This window comes from Malania oleifera, chromosome 5, assembly GCF_029873635.1.
Source record: "Malania oleifera isolate guangnan ecotype guangnan chromosome 5, ASM2987363v1, whole genome shotgun sequence".
NCBI classification, from domain to species: Eukaryota; Viridiplantae; Streptophyta; class Magnoliopsida; order Santalales; family Ximeniaceae; genus Malania; species Malania oleifera.
Genome location: NC_080421.1, coordinates 94602268 through 94624809, shown reverse-complemented (window position 1 = coordinate 94624809; position 22542 = coordinate 94602268). Strand labels below are relative to the sequence as shown.

The window sequence follows — 22542 nt, the reverse complement described above, 5'->3', positions numbered from 1 at the left end:
ATGGGAGTATCAACAAAAGTACCCTCCTAAAGGCCAATTGTGACTACCAAGTCACTAGCATACTTATGTTGATTGAGTGAAATACCAGAGGGACTATGATTCACCTCAAGACCAAGAAAATGTGTGAGACCCAAGATCTTTCATATGAAAGGACTCTAAGAGATGAGTCTGGAGCTGAGCAAGTAAAGCAGAATCGGAACCAGTAATCACAATATCATCAACATAAACCAAAAGAACAACAATACCCATGTTTAATTTCCGAAGAAACAATGAAGTGTCATACTTGCTCTGCTTGAATGAAAATTGTAATAAAGTGGTGCGGAATTTATCAAACCAAACCCTCGGAGCTTGTTTGAGACCATAAAGAGAGCGACGAAGCTTACACACATGTGAAGTCAGAGAGGGAAACAAGCCCAAGGGTGGCTTCATATAAATACATTCTTTAAGATCGTCGTGAAGAAAAGCATTCTTATCCATTTGATGTAGAGGCCAATCACTAGAAGCAGCAATAGCCAGAATCGTACGAACAATAATCATCTTAGTCACAGGAGCAAAGGTCTCTTCATAATTGACACCATATTCCTAATTATTCCCAAGCGCAACTAAGCGAGCTTTGTAACGATCCAGACTTCAATCATATTAGACCTTAACTGAGGAAACCCATTTACAACCCAGAGGAACAATGGTGGGAGTATAAGGCTCAATGTCCCAGGTGTGATTGGCCTCTAGAGCAGCAATTTCTTCCTGCATAGTCGGGGTCGCCAACAATCATGCTTTGCAATGTGTGAGTAGGACAATGCAGCAATAAAAGATGAAACAGAATTTCCAGAACTTGAAGAGGGAAACCCATACCTATCCAGGTGTACAGACACTTGAGAAGAACAACGTATCAAAGGCTCTTAAGGAGCTACCACTGACTGAATCTGGAGCGTGGTAGGATCAGATACCGGATGAGCTACCGAAAGAGACTGGGTGAGAGTGTCGTGTATACACAATGTCTAGTGGTTTAAAACGAGAACTAACTTGATATGGATCCGAGAACTGCTCCTCAAAGGAGGGGAGAATCACAGCAGAAAAGGAGGAACAGAGGACACAAGAAAGAAATGTTGATTTTCAAAGAAAATAATATTCCTTGAAATGCATGTACGATGTAATGTAGGATCATAGCAAACAAATCCCTTTCTACACACATTATATCCCAAGAATGCACATCGAAGATTTAGCAGATAATTTATGTCGCTCATGAGGAGGTAAATGAACAAAACATACACAACCAAAGGTAGGGAGGTAAACAATTAATCAAGTAGCAATTTTCAGAGCCTCAACCCAGAACAAGGATGGAATAGAGGTTTCTATCAAGAGAATACGTACCACATCTAGGAGATGACGATTTTTCCATTTGGCTACTCCATTTTGTTGGGGAGTAGCGGGACATAAACATTGATGAATAATACCTTTAGAAGCCAAAAATGCCTGAATTTCAGTAGACACATACCACCAAAATATGTGTGTAATGTCTTAATAGAAGCAAAAAATTGATTGTCAACATACGCTAAAAACTCAGTGAAAGTACGAAAACCTAAGATTTAGAGCGATGAAAGTAGACCCAAGTAAATCTTCTATGATCATCAATGAAAGTTACATAGTATTTAAATTTTTCATGTGAACTAACCAGGGAAGGTCCCCAAACATCACCATGGATAAGATCAAAGTACTGAGCAACTCCACTAGCATGCAAAGGGAAGGGAAGGGTTTTGTTTTTGCCAAGTTTGCAAAAGGCACACTCAAGAGACAAAGAAGAATGCTCTTTATTACCAAGTAAACCAGAGTTCAATACATGAGATAAGATTTGAGTATTGGGATGGCCTAAACGATGATGTCATGTCATACTAAGATCTGAAACATTATTACAAGCAAAAGACTTAATAGAAGAAATTGGAGAATGTGCTGGAATAGGCAAAAGGAGTGGAAACAAGCGCCCAACTTTAGGTCCCTTCGCGATCAGCTCCCCTGTTACCTAGTCCTACACAACACAACCATTGCCAGAAAAATTAACAACACAACTGCTATCAACTAATTGATCAACAAAAATAAAACTCGTGGAAAACTGAGGAGTAAGAAACACATCAATGAACTTAGAAGAGGCATCTCTGACATCAGCTATTGGCAAAGAACTGCCATTGGCAGTCTGAATAGCAAATTAACCAACGTAGGGCCAAACATGACATAGGGTAGTGGAATTGTTACCTTGGAGCCTCATTGCTGATAATATCGAAATTAGCATTTGTTGCACCATTTCGGATGTTCAGTTAATTCACTATAGAAGGTGCAGGAACAGAGGAGTCACCTGAAAAGAGCCAAGGGCCAAAAAAGTCACTGTGGGGGATACAATAACATAAGTATATAATGCCTGGGCCTGACGATATGACAGTCTTTGATAATGTGACCTTTCTTCTTACAATAAGAGCATAATTTCTTGGAACAATTAGCAGCGATATGCCCAAATTTTTTGCAGCAAAAACACTACAAGGTGCTAGAATGTGCAGGCGGTCCTCATCGTTGAGCAACGCAAGCCATAGGCACAGACCTTGAACTACCATGAGATTGTGCTAGAGTAACTTGAGTACTAAGTCATTGTTCTTCATGAAGTAACTCACCAAAACAAACATCAACAGAAGGAACAGGAGAGCGATTCAACAGAGACGAGCAAACAGATTCATACTCAGGGCGGAGTTTCATAAGAAACTAATCACGAAGACTAGTCTCGTGAAGACGTTGAATAATGAGAAGAGAGGCCACCACAGGAAAATCTGTAGTAACTAGATCAGAATATTCGTTCCAAAAACTCAGAATCCCCGAGTAATAGTCTTGGATGGAACGACTTTCATGTTGAAACATGGCAATCGCATGCTCTAACTGAAAATGACGGGCACCGTTATCTTGATGATATACTGTTTTTAAATAAGTCCACATGGATTAAGGAGTGTGATAAGGTCACAAGTTGGGGCAATATGTGGCTCAACTGAGCCAAGAAGCCAAGACATAGTCTGAGCATCAAGCACAACACATGAAGGACAAGTCGCTGAATCCTTGGCACCAAGCACAACCCAGGAAGACAAGAACAAAAAAATTCCAGAAGAGAAAAGAAAAAAAAAAAACACAACAACCCCAGAAACGAGAGACACCTCTGAAACCGAGAAGACAAAAAAATTCGAAGGGAAAATTAAAACTTATTAGTCAACTGGCTCTGATACCATGTCAAAGTATTGTGTGAATGGTCGAATGGTTTGGCCTTGAGTTCTGTGTATTATACATAGACTTTACAAGAATGCTATACATGGAAAGTAAATAAGTTCTAGCATGATTCTAGCCCTATACAGGTAAACTATAATCTATCAAGCCCTATACATGTAAACTAAATATATGCTAATAGTACAAAATAATGAATTGAGAAATAAGGAATAATTGTGAGCTGAAGTAAGGAAAGAAATCTTTTGCTTTGCTGTTTGCTGTTCCGTTGACAAGAATAATCCTATTTTGAAAGGAAAATGAAAACTTAAAAGGCTCCTTGTCTTGTCCCTAGAGTTGGAACTGACATTCAAAAGAAAGATAAAAAGCATTCATTGACATAAAATAGATCATGTGTAGGGAAATTCAAGCTGGATTACAAACATATATCACATCATTCCATGAAAACCATAGAGTAGAAAGAGCATAGCTACCTGTGATAGAATCACAATCTGTTCCCCCTTGAACCTTGCCAAAGAATATCGTGCTTTTGCCAAGAGTTTCAACTAAACAGAAGAGAGCAAATTATTTCTGGGGGGGAAAAGCACAAAGCATTTTTAATTTAAAGATGACAACTTACCCCCATAGCATCTTCACATTCCTCACTGTAAAAAATAAAATACAAATAAATATATAAATAATAAAAATAATTGAAGTCCTATCAGTAATTTAGCAATAGTAATGCCCAAATAGAATCCATATAAAATGGAACTGCACATTGTCATTGTTCAAGAACCTAACATACCCTATGAGTGGTTCTGAGAGAGGGGTAAACACCAAACCAGCAATAATAAGATAAGAGGGTTGACCACCTTCAATGTGATAAGGCACCTTGACCCAGAGAACATAAGGGACCTAAACTTAGTATTGATACGTAAAAATTAATGAAATTGACATGAACTCTGCACTATCTACATACCAAATGCACACGTGGATTTAAGACTGCCTGAACCTTCATGAAAGCCCCTCCTCTAATAATTCCAAGCTCTGCTACATCACCTGCAAATCTGTTAGAATGTCATTAGAGTTATCAAAGGTAAAAGGATAATGGGGTCCTGCAGGGTAATAATAGTACAAGAATAAAATTGATTGCACAAGCCAGCTAAAACCTACTCACTAGCCCTACTAGGTCTTTTATTCTGTACTAAATTATTTTGATCATAATTAGTCTGATAACAGAAAATGTTTCATTCCATATTACATGTATTTTATAACTTGAAGAATCCCCATCAAAGAAAGCAAAATGTTAGGGCAAGCATAGTCCAGGAGTGCATCATATGTGATGCAGAAGCATCAACCCACCCCGCTCGAAACCCACCCCACCCCCCCTCTCCCCCACCCGCCCAAAAAAAAAAAGAATTCTAGAAGGACCAAGCATAAATGTATTATTTTTTGTTCTAATTTTAACCTCTAAAGAAGATTAAGGCCTTTACTTTTGACTTATGAGGTAGCAAAATGTAATACGTTCGGTTGACCGAAATGGAACTGTTCCTTCACACCCTACATCAACACCATCAAAGCTTACAATCACGTCCCCCTGAAAAAATAAATGAATAAATAAAGAGAGGAATCTAAAAATTTAATAAAACTTCTTGGTATGCCACAATATTCAGCATCATAAACAGCTCTAGAGGAGAGCTGAAGTCACAAACATTGTGATTCAAAAAGAAGAACAATGTATGAGGCAGGACAATAGTTGCATAGAATATGGAATGCATTACAAGATCTTGTTTTCTTTTTCCTGATAAATAAAGAATTGTATTAAAGATAGAAAGGCCATGGACAACAGAGAAAAGATAAATCACAAGGAGAACCAAGGTATCCTCTAGTAACAAAAAGAAAAGAAAAGAAAAGAAAGAAAATAAATGCAAAAAACTCTAGAGAAGCAAAGCAATCCAATTGCTCTGCAAGTTTTCAAGACAACATTACCAAACCAACCATTCACTGAGCACCAAAGTCGCAAGAAACACTACTCTACTCCACCAAATGATAGCAAGAATGGTGCATCTCCAGAAAGCTTTCCTCTCCTTCCCACCCCCATAACCTCTAAAAGCAATAGCACAGAAATCCTCCAGAGATAAGAGGCAAACCAATTCTTGCCAAGTTACCAAACAAATTATTGAAAAGAGTCTAAGCAAAAGGAGAATATGAGAACAAATGAAGGGCAAGTCCCTCCACTCAATAAGGCAAAGGAAATAAACATCTGGTAATAGGGCCTTCTTAGGTCTCTGCGTCTAAAGCAAGTCATTATTACTGAATTTCTTGAGTTAACAGTCCATGTGAAAGTCCATATCTTCGATTGGAACTTTATCTTTCTAAATAAATAAAAAATGTAAAATAAAAAAGAGGATTAGAATTAGGACTTAGAAGCATGAATCAAATTAAGGGAATGACTTGCAAGAATAGCCCCCGAAGAATCTAAACTCCAACTTCTCCAAATGCATATGAAAAGGATCAAGCACGTTTGTGCCAGATTGTTCATCTCTCTCAGTAAGGTTCCTCACCAAATGTAAAAATAAGGGTAGATAACTGAAAAGAGATGAGGCCACATTCGAGTCAAGAAGCCTTCCAAATCCAGTGATCCTCCCAAAAACGAATTTTCCCCCCATTACCAACTCTATATCAAACATTGGGGAAGAAAATACAATAAATCTGTGACAAAAATTTCCAAGGACTCGAGTAAGTGATTTATTTCCAACTTTGGAATTTCACACATTCTATTAAATTCCAATTTACTACGAATTAGCCTATGCCAAAAAGAATTAGATTGTAAGTGGAAATATAATAATCAGTTGCCCACCAACGGGGGAAAAAGACCTTTCTCAAAATGGATCAGACCTATCTGCAAAACTAGAAAAGCACGCTCTATGTTATGCTACTGACTTCCTGCAGCTAACATACATGGAAATGCAACCCAAGGTCGTAAATTTTGATTTTGACAAAATTTTGAGGCTTCAAAAGTACGAAATTTCTACGGAAATTTCAACTAGCAATGTCCATCCCAACTTCAATTGTTAAAAAATGATGGAAATATGTAGTAAACATGGAATTCTTTTATGAAGCTTTAGAAACTATTAATAGACATAATAGTGCACGATTTAGGATAAAAATATCATAAATAAAATACATTAAAGACAGGAATGCAGTGTATAATGTGCAATAACTGTAATATAACAAATGATTTTAAACATAATGAATATAAATGAGATTCATAAGTCAATTAAATATTATTTACAATAGAAATAAGATAATTCAGACATAAATGGTCAAAAAAATGTTGTAGCTAATGCTTCTAGGTTTAATTTTTCATGTAATTTCAAAAGTCTGAAAGATATTCAAGAAGAAGAAAAGATAACTTACTAGAAAATGTTCAATCTGGATTTTGAATCTCAAAGTTGAATTTCAATGAAAATTCGTTCTACAGTTAAATTTTTGACAAATTTCGCTGAAATTTTAAGATTTCGATAAATTTCAGGTGATTGTGAAAAATTCCAAGAAAATTTTATAAAATGGAAATTTGTTGCCATTTCAATTTCAAGTGGTGGAAAGTGGAAATTATAATGAAAATTTTTTGATAATTTTGTGGAAATTTAGACCATAATGCAACTCAAGGATGTTATGCAAGCCCTTAAATTTACAAATGGCCAGCATACCTCCTTTAGGACATTATTCACATCAGAAGTGGGTTCGACTCTACGCACCAGCACACCCTGCACAAAACAGATAGGGAATACAACATGCAAGTTAGATTAGTCAATTGATAAATTTTTTGACAGCAAAGAAAATTTTACTAATAAGAGAAAAATTTACAAGAGGGAGAATGAGACATCTCCCAAAGAAAATCTGGAACAAACCAGAAAAAAACAACTAAAAACTACAGAAAGAGAAGAAAATCAACAAGCCAGAACATTCCTCCAATCTCTTTGAATCTCCTGGAAACTATTTCCTCTAAAAAACTCAAACCCAATGCACCACAGTGATGCTAAATACAGGATTTTATCCCAGACCAGCTCCCAAAATAATTTTTTCTCCGAGGCTAGTCAATTGACAATTGTTTGCCTCCTTCACATCTTGAGTATGAAAACTGAAAATGCAAATTTGTATCAGATGTATCTGACGAATTCAGTGAACCAAATTAGGGTGGCCAAATGCTTATCCTAGACAAATAATGCATTGCCAGCTTCACACAGCCTATGAATTAACATGATGAAAAGATGCTACTCGTGAACCAAACCCACCATTCACATCTAGTGTCAATATCCCCATTCACTGCCTCATTTTTTTGACAAACAAAAAGATTTATTAGAAGGGATAAGAATGCACAACTGAAAAAGAAAAATAAAAAAGAGAAAATAAAGAAGGAACAGCAAGAATAATAAATCCCCCCATTACATCAAAAGCAACTAGTTACAAAGAAAGCACAGCATAAACCAAAATCCAGCTCAATGAAGTAGAGCCAATCAATCCGCTGCAGAAAATCCAAAGAAACATGACAAAAAAAGCCATTAACCAACACCTGCAGCTGCACAAGATAAACTACTCTACTCCAAAGCAAGTTGTTAGCAATAGCCACACCTTTGAAGATTCAAGAGCTTCTATCCAACCAGACACCAAATAAGATCCATAACAGTGCATCATCACAAGGCTTTCCCATCGTTTCCCTTGGCAAAACCCCTAAAAGCGATTGTTCAAAAAGCCTTCAAATTGGAGGGCCAGATCCAGCTTTCACCAAATATACCAAATAATTATTCCAAACAACCAAAGTGAAAGAGCAGCGAAGAAGCAAATGTCAGTAAGTCTTTCCACTCCTCAAACAAAGGACACAAACATCAGGTGACAGAGCCATATTAGGCCTTCTCTTCTAAAGCAAATTAGTGGTATTGAATATTGATCCTTTCAAATAGAAATTGAAAAATGGATAAAAATCCATTAATCTGAACTGAATCCAATCTGCTAAAACTAACTTGTATCCACCCATTAAATGAGTCGCATATGGAATACAATTTGGCTATCCAACCATCCGCCTATCCATCATAGATTATCCAATCCAATCCGTTTTTCTAGGTTCATAATAGGCGCTATAACATTACGAATAAAAACACAACAATTGATTACAAAGGATGGTCTAAACTTATTAAGAAATGTGCATTGGTAAATTTGTTTAAGAATGAGTTTTCAAAATATTTATGCCTCTTATATTTAACTTTATATGGAAAATTATATTTTAAATTGTGAGTTTTTCAAATTTTTGAGAATAACATGTTAAGAATAGCATAAATTGGCGAAAAAGGATTCATATAGCCGACCCCACTTAGTGGGACTAAGGCTTGGTTTTGTTGTTGTTGTTGTTGTTGTACATGTTAAGAATAGTTATATTTTCTATTTAAACTTAGATGAATATTACATTTATGATTGCAGTTTTAAAAAATAATAATGTTTTTTTGTTTAGTGAATGTTTATAATTTACCAAATTAGAAATTCAGATGCAACTTCAATTATTATGCTATGAAATAAGTTATCCACCAAATTAAAAAAAAAGGTTATTCCTAGGGTGATCGTCCACCAACCCGGATTATCTAATCCGAACCACCACTTAATTGAGTAGAACATGGATTTGTATTTACTTACCCAATAATGTGCCTCACCACAGATTATCCAACTCAAACAACTTTGTCTACTTTCAAGTGTCGCCGTCCAAACAAAAGCTTTTATTTTTTAGGGAGATTTAGCTTTCCACATCAAAGAGTACAAAGCAAAAAGATCCACATTAGAGTCACAAATCAATAGGGGAAAAAAATTACAAGAGAAATCCCCAAAAGGATCTAAACTCCAAACCCTTTTATCATTCCCAAGTTGAACATGAAACGAGACCGGCAAACTGATTAAAAGAGCCAACTCAATATCTCGCTCTAGTTAAGGTTTCTCCCAAAATGGAAATTCCAAGAAAAACCATCCCCTTGCAAAAGAAGAAAAGCAAAGATAGGTATCACGAAGATTAGATAACCCAAATAGACAAGGAAAATTAATATAGCCAAAGGCATCTCCCCAACCCAACGGTCCTCCCAAAAATGAATTCTTTCCACACTACCCACCATAAACTGGACTTCCAAAAAGAAATAATCATAAATTTGAGATATGAACTTCCAAGGACTCAAATAAGTAATATTAAGCCCCAAATAATACCATTCAGCGTCTCATGACCAACCTGAAATCATGAATGCAGCAATTTATCAAGGCATCCTCAACTTTCAGACAAACAAATTATTCATCTCTAAGGGTGGGTTTGGTTTGCAACATCTTTCAACAATACTGGGAATATGATATTGTCGATGTCCATTTTGACTTGACTTAGTTCTGGAGTCTCTTCCTTTGTTTTGATAAATAGGGGGTGCCTTGCACTAATTTTAATCTTTGATTGGTGACATTACCAAAATATCCTTGGCACCTTTTGTCATAATGTAGGGCCAGTTAGTTGAAAGTCGAGCAATTCTTAGTTAATTAGGCAATTAATTGGTCAAAGAAGGCAATTAATAGAGAATTTTCTATCTCCTTCTAGACTTTCACAAGCATATCTCAGACTTTGGTTAAATTTATGCCTCAATTTTACATATTGAGCCCTCCCTATTGTTTAAGTAGAGAGTTATCCCTAGCCCAAATAGCATTTTCCTTGACCCAAATGCCCCTTGGGGCAAGGAGGGAAGTTGCTCATTCCTCAAGGGGGCATTTTTGAAAGGGGTAATGGAAGGTGAAACCCTAGCTTCCTAAAGTCTATAAAAAGGCAATTTTATGTCTCCTTCTAGACTTTCACAAGCATATCTTAGGTTCCGGTTAACATTGTGTCTTAATTTTACCTTTTCAGCCCTCTCTATTGTTCAAGTTAAGGGCTATCTCTAGCTCAGATAGCATTTTCCTTGTGAGATTGGGGGTAGAGTTATGCCCAAACGTGCCCCTTAGGGAAAGGAGGGAAGTTCCCTGTTCCTCAACAGCCAGGGCATTTTTGAAAGGGTAATTGAAGGTGAAACCCTAGCTTCCTTAAGTCTATAAGGAGGCAATTTTCTGTCTCCTTCTAAAATTTCAAAAGCATATCTCAAGCTCCAGTTAAATTTGTGCCTTAACATTGTGTCTTAATTTTACCTTTTCAGCCCTCTCTATTGTTCAAGTTAAGGGCTATCTCTAGCTCAGATAGCATTTTCCTTGTGAGATTGGGGGTAGAGTTATGCCCAAACGTGCCCCTTAGGGAAAGGAGGGAAGTTCCCTGTTCCTCAACAGCCAGGGCATTTTTGAAAGGGTAATTGAAGGTGAAACCCTAGCTTCCTTAAGTCTATAAGGAGGCAATTTTCTGTCTCCTTCTAAAATTTCAAAAGCATATCTCAAGCTCCAGTTAAATTTGTGCCTTAATTTTACCTTTTGAGCCCTCTCTATTGTTCAAGTTAAGGGCTATCACTAGCTCAGATAGCATTTTCCTTGTGAGATTGGGGGTAGAGTTGTGCCCAAGTGCCCCAATGGGGCAAGGAGGGAAGTTCCGTATTCCTCCAAGGGGCAATTTTGAAAGGAAGAATTGAAGGTGAAACCTGCTTCCTAAAGTCTATAAGGAGACTAGGTGGGAGACATGGATGCATGGTCTTAGGGAGGGAGAAGAAATGTATGTGAGGAGTTTTGGTGGAGAACAAGGCTTAGACTTGAATTTCCTTTCTCCCTCCTCCATTGAAGGTACACCTTCATCCTTTCTTCTCTACATTGCCTTGCCTCTTTATTTTTATTTTTTTTTTGGTGCTCAATCAAGCCTTTTCCTTAATGCATTGTTGCCATATTCCACGATTGTGAGCATAATTGTTTATATTAAATATGATTTTGCCATGATAACGTGTAAATTATTAGCAAACTCAAGCATGCTTTGTGAATGTTGTTTAGATGATGGTAAGGTTCAAGAATAGCAAAATCTCATCTCTAAGATAAAGGTCAAAAGGTTAAATGAATAAATTGCATTTCTCGATCATGCATGCCAATGTCTTTTTTTAGGTTTTATCGTCATTGTATTAGGGTTATGCTAGGGTTTAATTAGGCTTCCTCTTTTTCTTGTTCTTCTCCTTGTTCTTTTGTGTATTAACAACTTTAGGCTTGCAGAACTACAATGTCTAGAAGGTTAGCTACAGCAGCAGCGGCACTATTGCCATAATTGGCAAGAAATAGAGAGCGAGAGAGTAGAACTTGAAGGGAGAGAGATACATGAGTATGAAAGAGGAAGGGTGAGCAAGAGGCGCAGAGGATCATGTAGCCTTCTCGCAGGGCAGGTGGCAGCGGCGCGGTCTGCAAAATTCTCAAAAAATCAATAAATCCCCAAAATTCTCAGAAAAAATTCAGAAAACCACAAAGAAAAATTCTTAAAGACCACTCGAGGTTTTGGAGCTCATTTTGTGTGCAGTTCAGGTCTTTACTTGGTATTTCCTTCTTGGGTTTTTCTTTCTTTTTGATTGACCCGTGATGAAATCCTTAGATTCGCTTTTCAAAAAATCCAATCATGCTTTCAAAACCGTATCTTTCTCAACTCAAATTTTCAAAAAACTTCCCTTTCCAAATATGGACTTTTAAATTCAAATTCTTTCCAAAAACAAATTCAATAAATGTCAATTTTTTTTAGTTGCAATTATGAGACCCTCCTTTCCCTCCTTTTTTTCAAATTCTTTTCATCTAAAAACCATATATAACTTGACAATAAAGGCCCCATGCGCCATCCCAAAATCAAACCATTATTGGTGTCAGGTTTGCACGAGGAAAGCATTCCTTCTTCCCTTTCTTTTTTTTTTTTTTCAAATTCTTTCCATCTAAAAGCCATATGGCTTGTGGACATTCGTAGGAATCTTACAATGCAAGCTAAACGAAAATATTATTTCTTTTAAACTGCATTGACCTGTGTCCATAGTCATCTTCTTGTGCTGAAAGCACCTTGTACCTCAACCAAATCCATATTCCTTACCAATGCATCTAATGGTCTTAGGCACATGTCCAACCCATCTCAAATGATTAAAAACTAAGTTCCATCAATGTACGAAGTATGTAACTATTCCTTTTCCTCACAATGAATCATACTGCCTTCTTCCCAGACCACTTCCTCCATCACTAGCAAATCTCATCATCCCAAACAACTAAATAACTGTATAGAACTTCACTCCACCAATGCAGAAACCAAGATCAGTAGAAATGAAAAGAAAAATAAGTATATATTAGTTAGTTCAAAGCAATGTGCACCAAATAATATCCCAGCAAAAATGACTAAATAAATAAATAAATAAAACTGGCTAAACTTTTTCAAACTAGATAAGGAGTTGAACCTCATTAGACTCCACTTTTAAGCAGGCACGTAGCGCTGGATTCTCCAACTTCTGCAACAACACCCCAAGGCAAGGGAAACCTGCAAATCCGTGTATATTAGCAGTGATTTCATTTTCGTTGTCAAGATCAAAGTTCTTTTACTTTGAATCTTAATATAGTGTGAAGAAGTGCTAATATATATGAAAAAAAAAATGAAAAAAAAAATGAAAAAGAAATGAAAAAATGAAAAAAAATTATTATTAATTAATGAAAAAAAAAAATAAGGTAACACTGACCAACAGAAAGAAGTGACCATTTTTTATGCAAAAAATTGTCATGAAGACTGGATCATTTATGTTTTAACTCTAGCAAAACGAAGTGTGATTGTGACGACATTATTACCAGTTTGTTTATGCTGGCATTCAAATTACCAACAAGAATGCAATCGCCATGGACAAGTTAGCATTTTATTATAAAATAAGTATAGGTACATAAATCTATATGCACATAAAATTCCATGCAATAAAAAATGTAAGGAACAATATATCCATTGCATAGGAAAAAAATCACAAAATAAATGGTCCATGATTGCATAAATTGGCGGAAAAAGATTCACATAGCCGGCCCCACCTAGTGGGACTAAGGCTTGGTTTTGTTGTTGTTGTTGTATATGAAAAGAATCAAGGATTCTACCATTCAACTTAACCTTGATCATGGACACTGAATTAAGAAAATGAGGGAACAAACAACAAGAGTAAGGACACCTTGTCAAGATTCAGTTACCAACTCAAACTGTGAACAAGCCCTAGAAAACAACAGACAGAAATGTAAGTTTTTTCTTTTATGTTATACATACCTTGTAACTGAAGCATTTAAATGGTGCAAAACTTTTGAAAAGAAATCATATATTATCTATGTGAGAAACAACATAACGAATTATATAGGTTATTATTAAAATTCAGTAGAATGAGAATAAGGAGCATTGAGAGTGTGGAAATGAAGCACAACGCATAGTGATAAGAGGTTTATATTTTAGCTTTTTCTATCCTTAAAGCACTCAATGTGGGTGAGCGTCATATTCTTCATCAAAATCCATTTCAGGTAATAATTGAATTTAAATAACAAGCAGAACTCATACTCCATGCCCATCATGTACCTAGAGCATGGCCTCTAAATGATTGAAATATGAACTGACGAAGTCGAGAAGAGTAACTCACCAGAGTACTTCCCATTCCTATTATAGTCATTCAGAAAATGAGACACAACTGTTGTTGGAATAACATATCCAATATTCTCGACGTCATCAGACCTGAAAACCTAAAGGGACTATCTCTTAAAAACATAATAGGCTGAAAACAATTTATGAAGAGAAGTCGTGAATTATGTCATGAAAAAAGAAATGATACTTTCTTCTTTTTGTGGACTTCATCCAATTTTTCCTTGTTTTTGGGGGGGAAGGGCTGAAAACCTGAAGGGACTCTCTCTCAAAAACATGATACATTTAAAACAATTTATGAAGAGAAGTCATCAATTATCAGTAGACATAACAAAATATTTTATGAAAAGAAAAGGATACTTTCTTTTTGTGGACTTCATCGATTTTAAAGGATACTTTCTTTTTGTGGACTTCATCGATTTTATCTTTTTTATTTTGTGTTCATTTGGTGTTTTGGGGGGTAGGGGAGGGTGAGGGGGAAGGGAGGGAATGTTGTCTCCTGCAAGCGCATAAAATTTTAGGATGCTAGCTTCATACATTACATACCTTTAACTATATTAAGCAAGAAACTAAAAAGGAAGACTACATTAACTTCGGCAGCTTCCAGAAAGTCTACCTGAAATGCTACCCCAATACACTCTCCTTGATCATTAAATGCAGGACCACCGCTATTACCTGAAATTTAAGCAGTACAAACACCAGCAACAGTGATCCGGATAAAGCTAAATATAAGCTACTTTCAAAGTAGAGTGTGATGGAAACACACACACACACACACACAGATGATCAAAGAAGTACCATACAAAAAATGGAAGGTAAACAAGTATTAGCATTTACTGACCAGGATTGATCGCTGCATCTATCTGAATACCCAACAATTCAGAGGATCCATGAGCATAAGATGTAACCTGGTATCATAATATTTAAAAAAACTTTGATATGTTTGTCTAGAACACCTTGGCACACAGAAACAATGTCAATGTATAACTATCACTTGCACCGAGAGTTGTTTTCTTCACATAAAACCAAGCAGGAAGTTGTTTCTCACATTTAAATCCAATTCTCAACATCAAGGCTATTAACTTTATTCTCCCATACAAACTATTAAAGCCAACATCCAAACAATTTAATTGTCTCTACTCCTAGAATAGAAGTAAAATCGAAATTATGAGGGATATTGAGGTATAGCTGATCTACTTCCAGCTGTTCAAAATAATCAAGTTGCGAAAATTTAGAATTGAAGTGAAGGACTTGGTAGCATGGAAACTATCATAACTGGGGTATGGACCAGGAATATTAGATAATAATGTGTTGAAGTGAACTGGTGTGAATGTTTTACACTGCAGGTGGAATTAATTTTTAAAAGAGAAAGAATTGCAATCACAAAATGGTTTGAAGGAAATATAGACTACAAACCATTTACTGAATAGGGGCATCATAAAAGTGATAAAACACTGACAAGTGAGCAAATATTTAACCATGATATAATTTGAAAATATAATGATATAGATCAAACCTCTATCCGTGATACCACCCCCTTTGTCACTGAAATGGTGTCTCCACCAAGGGGATATCCTACAACAGTTACTGCATCCTACACATCAGGAAACAGCATATAGAACAACATAATAAGTTCGCACATATAATCAATGAACAAGAAGAGGATAGATTCCAATTAATAGAAATACAGTAGTTATTTGATCGAAAATATCTCCTGCACATGCCCATAAAACTAGGCTTCTTGCAACAATGCCTCTATTTGTTTATTTGATTGCAACTATCTCCTGTGTATGACCATAAAACTAGGCTTCTTGAAACAATCCCATGGATAAATGAGTAGGATAAAATAGAGAAGCTACGTGTGACATTGTATCCCAAGAATCAAAGCATGCATTCTTTGACTTGTTCCAGGTTAAACATTTCAAGAAACTATTACAAAAAAACTGACAATGACTCATTTAGATCTGTTCACAATGCCCCACTCTGCCGTTCCCCCTTGCCCACCCCTCCTCCCTGGTTCATAACGAAGGACTCCTCCCTTTTGCGACGACAGGAGACATCCTTAATCCAGAAGATCCCTGTACTTCTTATCCCCCCCCCCCCAACTCCCTTCCCCTGCCTTCCCCTTCTCTCTTCATCAAAAACCCTAAACCCTCGGTGGTACCTTTCCCCTGTGCTGCAATACCCTAGTAGAATCGGTAGGTTCTTGTTTTCAAACAACTAGGAGTTTCCTAATCTTTCTCAAGTAGTATCACCTAGACCCACTTCTGATCATTTTCCTATCTTATTGGAATCTAGGAAAGTGCCTTGGAGCCCCACCCCTTTTAGGTTCGAGAATATGTGGTTAGATCATGGCTACTTTTCGACCTTGGTTAGGGATTCTTGGAGTGAGGATGTGCGAAGGGATTGGGACAGGTTTAGACTTATGAAGTAGTTGAAGAGGTTCAAAGAAAAACTGAAAGTGTGGAATAAGAAGGTGTTTGGAGATACCAGGTTTAAAAACTTTATGATTCTAGGAGATTTGGAAGAGTTAGAAAGAAAGAAAGGAGTGGCCCTTTCAAGGGAGGAACAGGCTAAAAGCGTTTCTCTGAAAAATGAATTGGAAGAGCTAATCTTTAAGGAGATAAGAAGTTGGAGGCAGAAGATGAGGTTTAAATGGGTTGAGATGGCGACGGTAATTTTAAATTTTTGTATAGGATAACCAATGAAAAATGAAGAAGAATTTGATAAGGGAGATGAAGGTGGATAGGCGGGTTATTATCCTAAATTCTACTGTAATTGCCTCTGATATCACTGGTTTTTATTATAATCTGTATGCTAAGGAGGCTGAGAGTAGACTGATGGTGGAAGGATTACATTGGGATCCTTTGCCTGTTGATAGGATAGCCTACTTAGAGAGACCTTTCGAGGAAGAGGAAGTTAGGACTACAGTTTTTGGGATGGAGAGGGATAAAAGCTCTTGAGCTAGATGGTTTTAATTTAGCTTTCTATCAAGATTTTTGGGCGGTGGTGAAGAATGACCTGATGAAGGTTTTCAATGAATTCAATTGGTATGGAGTTTAAAGTACGAGTATTAATCCTACTTTTATCACCTAAGTGCGTAAGAAAAGTAGGTCTATCAAGATTTCTAATTATAGACCAATTAGTCTAGTTTTGAGTGTTAATAAAATAATCACTAAAGAGCTAGCTAAGAGATTAAGTGTGGTGCTTGATAAGACTATTTCTAAGGCCTAGAGTGCATTTTTGGGGGGAAAACAGATTGTGGATGTAACCCTGATTGCCAATGAAACTGTTGAGGATATTAGAAGGAGGAAGAAGGGGCCTGTTTTTAAGTCATATTTTGAAAAAGCTTACGATAGAGTGAGCTGGAACTTTATGGATAAGATTTTTGTGAGGATGGGGTTTGGAGAGAGATGGCAAAGATGGATGAAAGGTAGTATATCCAATGTGAATTTTGCGGGTGATAATCACTGGTGAACCTAAATCTTGGTTTAGGGCCACAAGGGGATTAGACAAGGGGATCCTCTTTCTTTATTTTTGTTTGTGTCAGTGGCTAATTTTTTGAGTAGGATGGTTGATAGTGTGGTGGATAAAGGTCTAGTGAAAGGTCTAAAAGTGCATACGGAGGAGATCATGGTGTCACAACTTCAGTTAGAGGATGATACTCGAAGCTAATTTTTTCCTGAGGATCGTAAACCTTGTTTCCTTAACATTTTGGAGTTTCTTCAAAATTTTGAAAGTGCTTTGAGGCTTAAGATTAATATGGGAAAGAGTGCTATTGCGGCTATTAACGTGCCTGCAGAGTACAACAACAAGCCTTAAGTCCCACTAGGTGAGGTCGGCTACATGAATCATTTTCCACCAATTCACCCGATCAAGAGTGTTTTCCTATATTAGATTAAGGGCTATTAAATCCTTACTCGCTACCTCATTCCAAGTTATTTTAGGCCTACTGCTACCCCTTTTCATGCCAGAAACAATAACGTGCCTGCAAAGTGCATTAGGGAATTACCCTTGGAAGCTAGGTGTGCTGAGTTGGCTATTGTTCTACCTAGGGATTTCTTTGGGGAGTAATCCTAGATTAGCTAAATTTTGGGATTCAGTGGTCGAGAGAGTGTCCAAGCGTTAAGATGGAAGGGAGCCCTTTTTTCTTTGGAAGGGAGAATTGCTCTAATTCAAGCTTGTTTTCTAGTATATCATTGTATTTTCTTTCTATTTTAAAGTTCCAACAGGAGTCACTAGTAAGATAGAGAGGATTATGCGAGATTTTCTTCGGCCGGGGGTAAGGGGTTCTAGGTACCATTTGGTGAGTTGGGAGGTGCTTTGTAGGACTACGAGGGACGGTGGTTTGGGTCTTGGAAATTTGGTGTCTAAGAACACAGCTGTTCTAGATAAATGGCTTTGGTAGTTCCCACTATAGGTTTCTTCATTGTGGCATAAATTTATCAATAGTAAATTTGGACTTGATGGGAATGGATGGGATACTAATTAGGTTCTAGACGTTCTTCGAAAAGTCCATGGAAAGCTCTTTCATAGATTTACCCTTTTTATTCCCCATACAAAATTTGTTTTGGGTAAGGGCTATAATATTCCTTTTTGGAAAGAGCTTTGGATGGAAAATGTTGTTCTGTCCACCTCTTTTCCTCAACTATTTCACTTGAGCTAAGGGAAAAATGATCTCATTTCTTCCTTTAGTATAGACTCTGGCGGTCCTTTAACTTCTTGGGATTTTCACTTCAAAGAGCCTTGAATGATAGGGAAACTATAAAGTTATCTTCTTTGTTGGTTATGTTGAATAATTGTAGGGTATCTTCTGAAAATGATAGGTGATCTTGGTAGTTGGATTCTTCGGGTGTTTATTCTAGCAAATATTTTGGTGAATTCTTGGTTGGTACCAATTTCTCCTTTCCACTCTACAAAGTTATTTGGAAGGTCAAAATCCCCCCCTAAAATCAAAGCGTTTCTTTGGTTGGTTATCTTAATAGGATAAATACTAATGACTTATTCTAGATGAGGAGACCTTTAAAGGCTCTCTCTCTCTTGATATATGTATGCTTTGTTATGATTGTTTAGAATCTATTTCACATCATTTCTGCACTGCAATTTTGCATGGAAGGCTTGGAACAAGCTATTCAATTACTTGAAGAAAGTTAGGTTTGTCCTAGAATAGTGGAGGAGCCCTTGGCAATATCTTTTGTGGGTTTGAGAGGAGGGAAGGAATTGCATAATGGAATTGTGCTTTATTTGCAGTGTTCTAGGGCTTGTGGAAGGAATGTAACTTGTGCATATTTTCAGGGAAGAAGTTACCACATTGATTGGTGTGGGAAAAGGTTCTTTTTTAAGACTTCTTTATGGTGTGTGGGCAATGGAAATTTCAAAAGGAAGTGTATTTTAGATGTTCAACGTGATTGGCTGTCTCTACTTAGGGTGTGTTGATTTTATTTTGCTATCTTTTAATTTTGTTTAGGAGATGTCTTCTCTTCTTATTGTACATTCTTTCTTTATCTAATGAATTTATTTTTATATTAAAAAAATAATTCATAGCATTTGGCTAATTTGGAGGCAGATCCCCTCGAAGTGATCAACCCATTTTTCTCTTACTATTTTCCTTTCTTTCAATTCCCCAAATTTCTCTATGATAAAACTCTAGGGTCTTATCAAGGAGGAAGTAATCTTAGAAACCATTGGGCAATAATAGTTGGATACCAATAGGGAATTAAAATGCTTGCAATGCTCAGTGAATTATAGAAAGACAGGAGGATGCTCAGAAATTTCTGAGACATACAATGGCTGGATCCCTTGTGTTAAACCATGTTAAGGAAAATCATTTCTTAGAATGTGATGGGACTCAACGACAAATCCAAGAGAGTAATCAAGTCCTTTCTTAAGTATTTAAGGGGCAATATCATGTGCTTGCAAGAAACTAAGGTGGGGAGAGTGGAGCAGCTCCCAATCAAAGACCTCTGGGGCCAAGATGCTTGTGATTGGATATCCCTTGAAGTAGAGGGGAGCACAAAGAGTATTCTTATCTTGTAGAATCCTAGTGTTGTGAAATTAATGGATCACTCCATTATTTCCTTCTTAGTCTCCTATTTGTTCAAGAACAAGAATGATAACTTTCAATGGATTTTCATAGGGGCTACGGGCCCAACTGAAGGACCCTCCAAATATCTTTTCTACAATGAGCATTTCGAGATTAGGAGTAGATGGGAAGCTCCTCAGATCATTGGAGGTGATTTCAACATGGTAGTTTATTCACATTAAATAAGTGAGGGCAGCCATGAGACTAGTTGCATGAGAGAACTTCTTGACTTTATGAGCATGAATGCCCTCACTGATCTCCCTCTCATTTGCAGCAATTTCACTAGGTCTAACTCTAGAGAGTTGTTTTCCTTTTCAAGGATCGACAAGTTCCTAATACTGGTAGTCTAGGAATATCGCCTTCCTAACGTAGTTCAAAGCCTGCTTCCTAGGCCCATCTCAAATCACTCCCCCGTCCTCCTTGACTTTGAGGGAGTTAAATGGAGGCCAACCCCTTTTCACTTCAAGAATATATGATTAAAGCATGACGGGTTTGGAGAGTTAGTTAAAACTTGGTGGTCCTCCCTTCATGTCATGGGGAAAGCTAGCTTTGTGCTTACCTCAAAATTGAAAGAATTGAAAGAAAATCTAAAGATATGGAATAGATGCACCTATGGAAATGTTCAAGCAAAGAAGACTGTTATCCTCAATGGCATCAAAGAACTTGATGAGCAAGAGATGATCCAAAACCTAACGATGAAAAGAGGGCAAAAAGAGTGTTGCCCAAGAAGGAATGAACAAGGTTATTAACCTTAAGAATTATCTTAAAGGAAAAAATCTAGAGCTTTATGGCTCAAGGAGAGGAACTAGAATACTAAATTCTTTCACAGGACAGCAAATGCTCATCTTATATGTTACACCTTTTCCAAAATTGAAATTGAGGGATTCACCTTGCCAAGAAAGAGGATTAGAAAAATAAAATTGTGATTTTTACAAAGATCTTTGCTCTAAACCTGAGATTTAGAGATCTACAGCGGATAGAATCAATTTCAAATCTTAGTTCCCCCACTGCGAGATGTCTATAGAGACCCAAGCAGAAATCCTCCAAGCTATTAAAAATTGCAATGAGGACAAAGCGCCTAGTCTAGATGGTTTCTTCTTCGCTTTCTTTCAGGCTAGCTGGAGCCTTCTAAAGCATGACATTATAATCATGTTCAATGAGTTTCATAGACCATGAACATTTATCCACTACATCGATACCACCTTTCTCTCTTTTGTTCTAAAGAAAGTTAGGGTTTTTAACATCAAGGATTTCGACCTATTAGCTTGGTGGGGAACATTTATATTATCATTGCCAAGTCCTAGCCAAGAGGATTATAAAAGCAATATTGAAAGTCATTCGTCAGTATCACCATGCTTTTGTGGCTAGAAGATAGATTATGGATGATGCCTCTATTGCTAATAAGGTGGTGGATGCCTATCAAGAGGGAAAAAGGAGAGCACTGTGCAAATTGAATATGGCAAAAGCATTTGATCATGTCAACTACGCTTTCCTTCTTTATCTTCTCAGGAAAATGGGCTTTCGAGAGCTCTAGTGCAATTAAGTAGTACAATGCATCAAAACTCCAAGCTTCTCAATGCTCATAAATGGCTGCCCTTTTGATTTATTTCGCACCTAAGAGGATTGAGATAAGGGGATCCATAATCTCTTGTCCCCATTTCTATTTATTTTAGTGACGGAGCCACGGAGGTGTTAAGTCTCATGCCTCTCAAGGTGGGCAAAAATGGAAGGCTTACAAAAGTTTCTCATCTCCTTTTCGCAAATGATACAATCATTTTTATTTTTTTTAATGAAGATGATCTCCTTCATATCCTCAACCGCCAATGCATTCTGTTAGGGTTGGAGGTTGTCCCTAGGCTTGAAAGTGAACCTTGGTAAAACTGAGCTCATTCTTATAGGAGAGAACTCTAGGGGGTGGGGAGGGGGGTTGTTGAGAGACCTTGATTTCTAGCCTTCTAGGATGTAAGATGGGATCCTTTCTCGTTAGTTACCTTGGTCTCCCTTTTGGAGCCAAATTTAAAGATAAAGGACTTTGGGATCCTATTATCAAGAAGTTTGAAAGGAGATTGGTAGGCTAGAAAAGAAAAGCTAGCAGACTCAACCTTGTTAGGAGCACTTTGACAAATCTTCCAGTTTATTTCATGTCCCTCCTACCCCTATCGGCCTCAATTTCTAGGTGACTAGAAGGAATGCAAGGAAGATTTCTTTGGAAAGCTTAATGGAGAAGTTTAAATATCACCTTGTTAGATGGGGAGTGGATAAACAACCTATATGTTAGGGAGATTTGGGCAGAAATCCCTAAAACACTTTCAATAAAGCTCTCCTCAAGAAGTGCTTGTGGAGGTTCATAAAGGAGAAAGACCACTTTTAGTGGGAAATCATAGCTTTTAAATATGGGCTTGAGCATAATAGTTGGATCACACGAAATAGTAAGGGACCCTATGGAGTGTGAGTTTGGAAATTCATCAGGCTAGAATTGGATGATTTTTTTTCCAATATGTGAGATTTCAAGTGGGGAATGGGTTCAACATTTACTTCTGGCATGACGTATAACATGGCAACAATAACCTTAGAGCTGCCTTTTCTTCCATCTATAGTTTGGCTTGTGACAAAGATGCCCTCATCAGTCATCATCTCCAAATCACTT

General features: G+C 37.0%; 1 protein-coding gene across 3 annotated transcripts in view; it reads right to left on the bottom strand.

Moving 5' to 3' along the window:
- The window catches only part of LOC131155352 (protease Do-like 2, chloroplastic), a 75712-nt gene that overhangs the window by 1987 nt on the left and 51183 nt on the right, over nucleotides 1–22542 (bottom strand). For 2 of the 3 annotated variants that reach the window (XR_009136786.1, XM_058108417.1), the window contains exons 8-18: nucleotides 15330–15407; nucleotides 14655–14721; nucleotides 14430–14488; nucleotides 13815–13914; nucleotides 12618–12697; nucleotides 6942–6998; nucleotides 4722–4825; nucleotides 4208–4295; nucleotides 4034–4119; nucleotides 3869–3893; nucleotides 3723–3794 (exon numbers count right to left, since the gene is read on the bottom strand). Coding sequence is in view for 1 of the 3 variants with exons in the window: in XM_058108417.1 (XP_057964400.1) it covers nucleotides 3723–3794; nucleotides 3869–3893; nucleotides 4034–4119; nucleotides 4208–4295; nucleotides 4722–4825; nucleotides 6942–6998; nucleotides 12618–12697; nucleotides 13815–13914; nucleotides 14430–14488; nucleotides 14655–14721; nucleotides 15330–15407 (816 nt within the window). In the remaining 2 variants the exon portion in view is untranslated. Of the gene's footprint in view, nucleotides 1–1790; nucleotides 2024–2247; nucleotides 2348–3722; nucleotides 3795–3868; nucleotides 3894–4033; nucleotides 4120–4207; nucleotides 4296–4721; nucleotides 4826–6941; nucleotides 6999–12617; nucleotides 12698–13814; nucleotides 13915–14429; nucleotides 14489–14654; nucleotides 14722–15329; nucleotides 15408–22542 lie in introns of those variants that run through there. The other variant, XR_009136787.1, reaches the window with a different exon arrangement.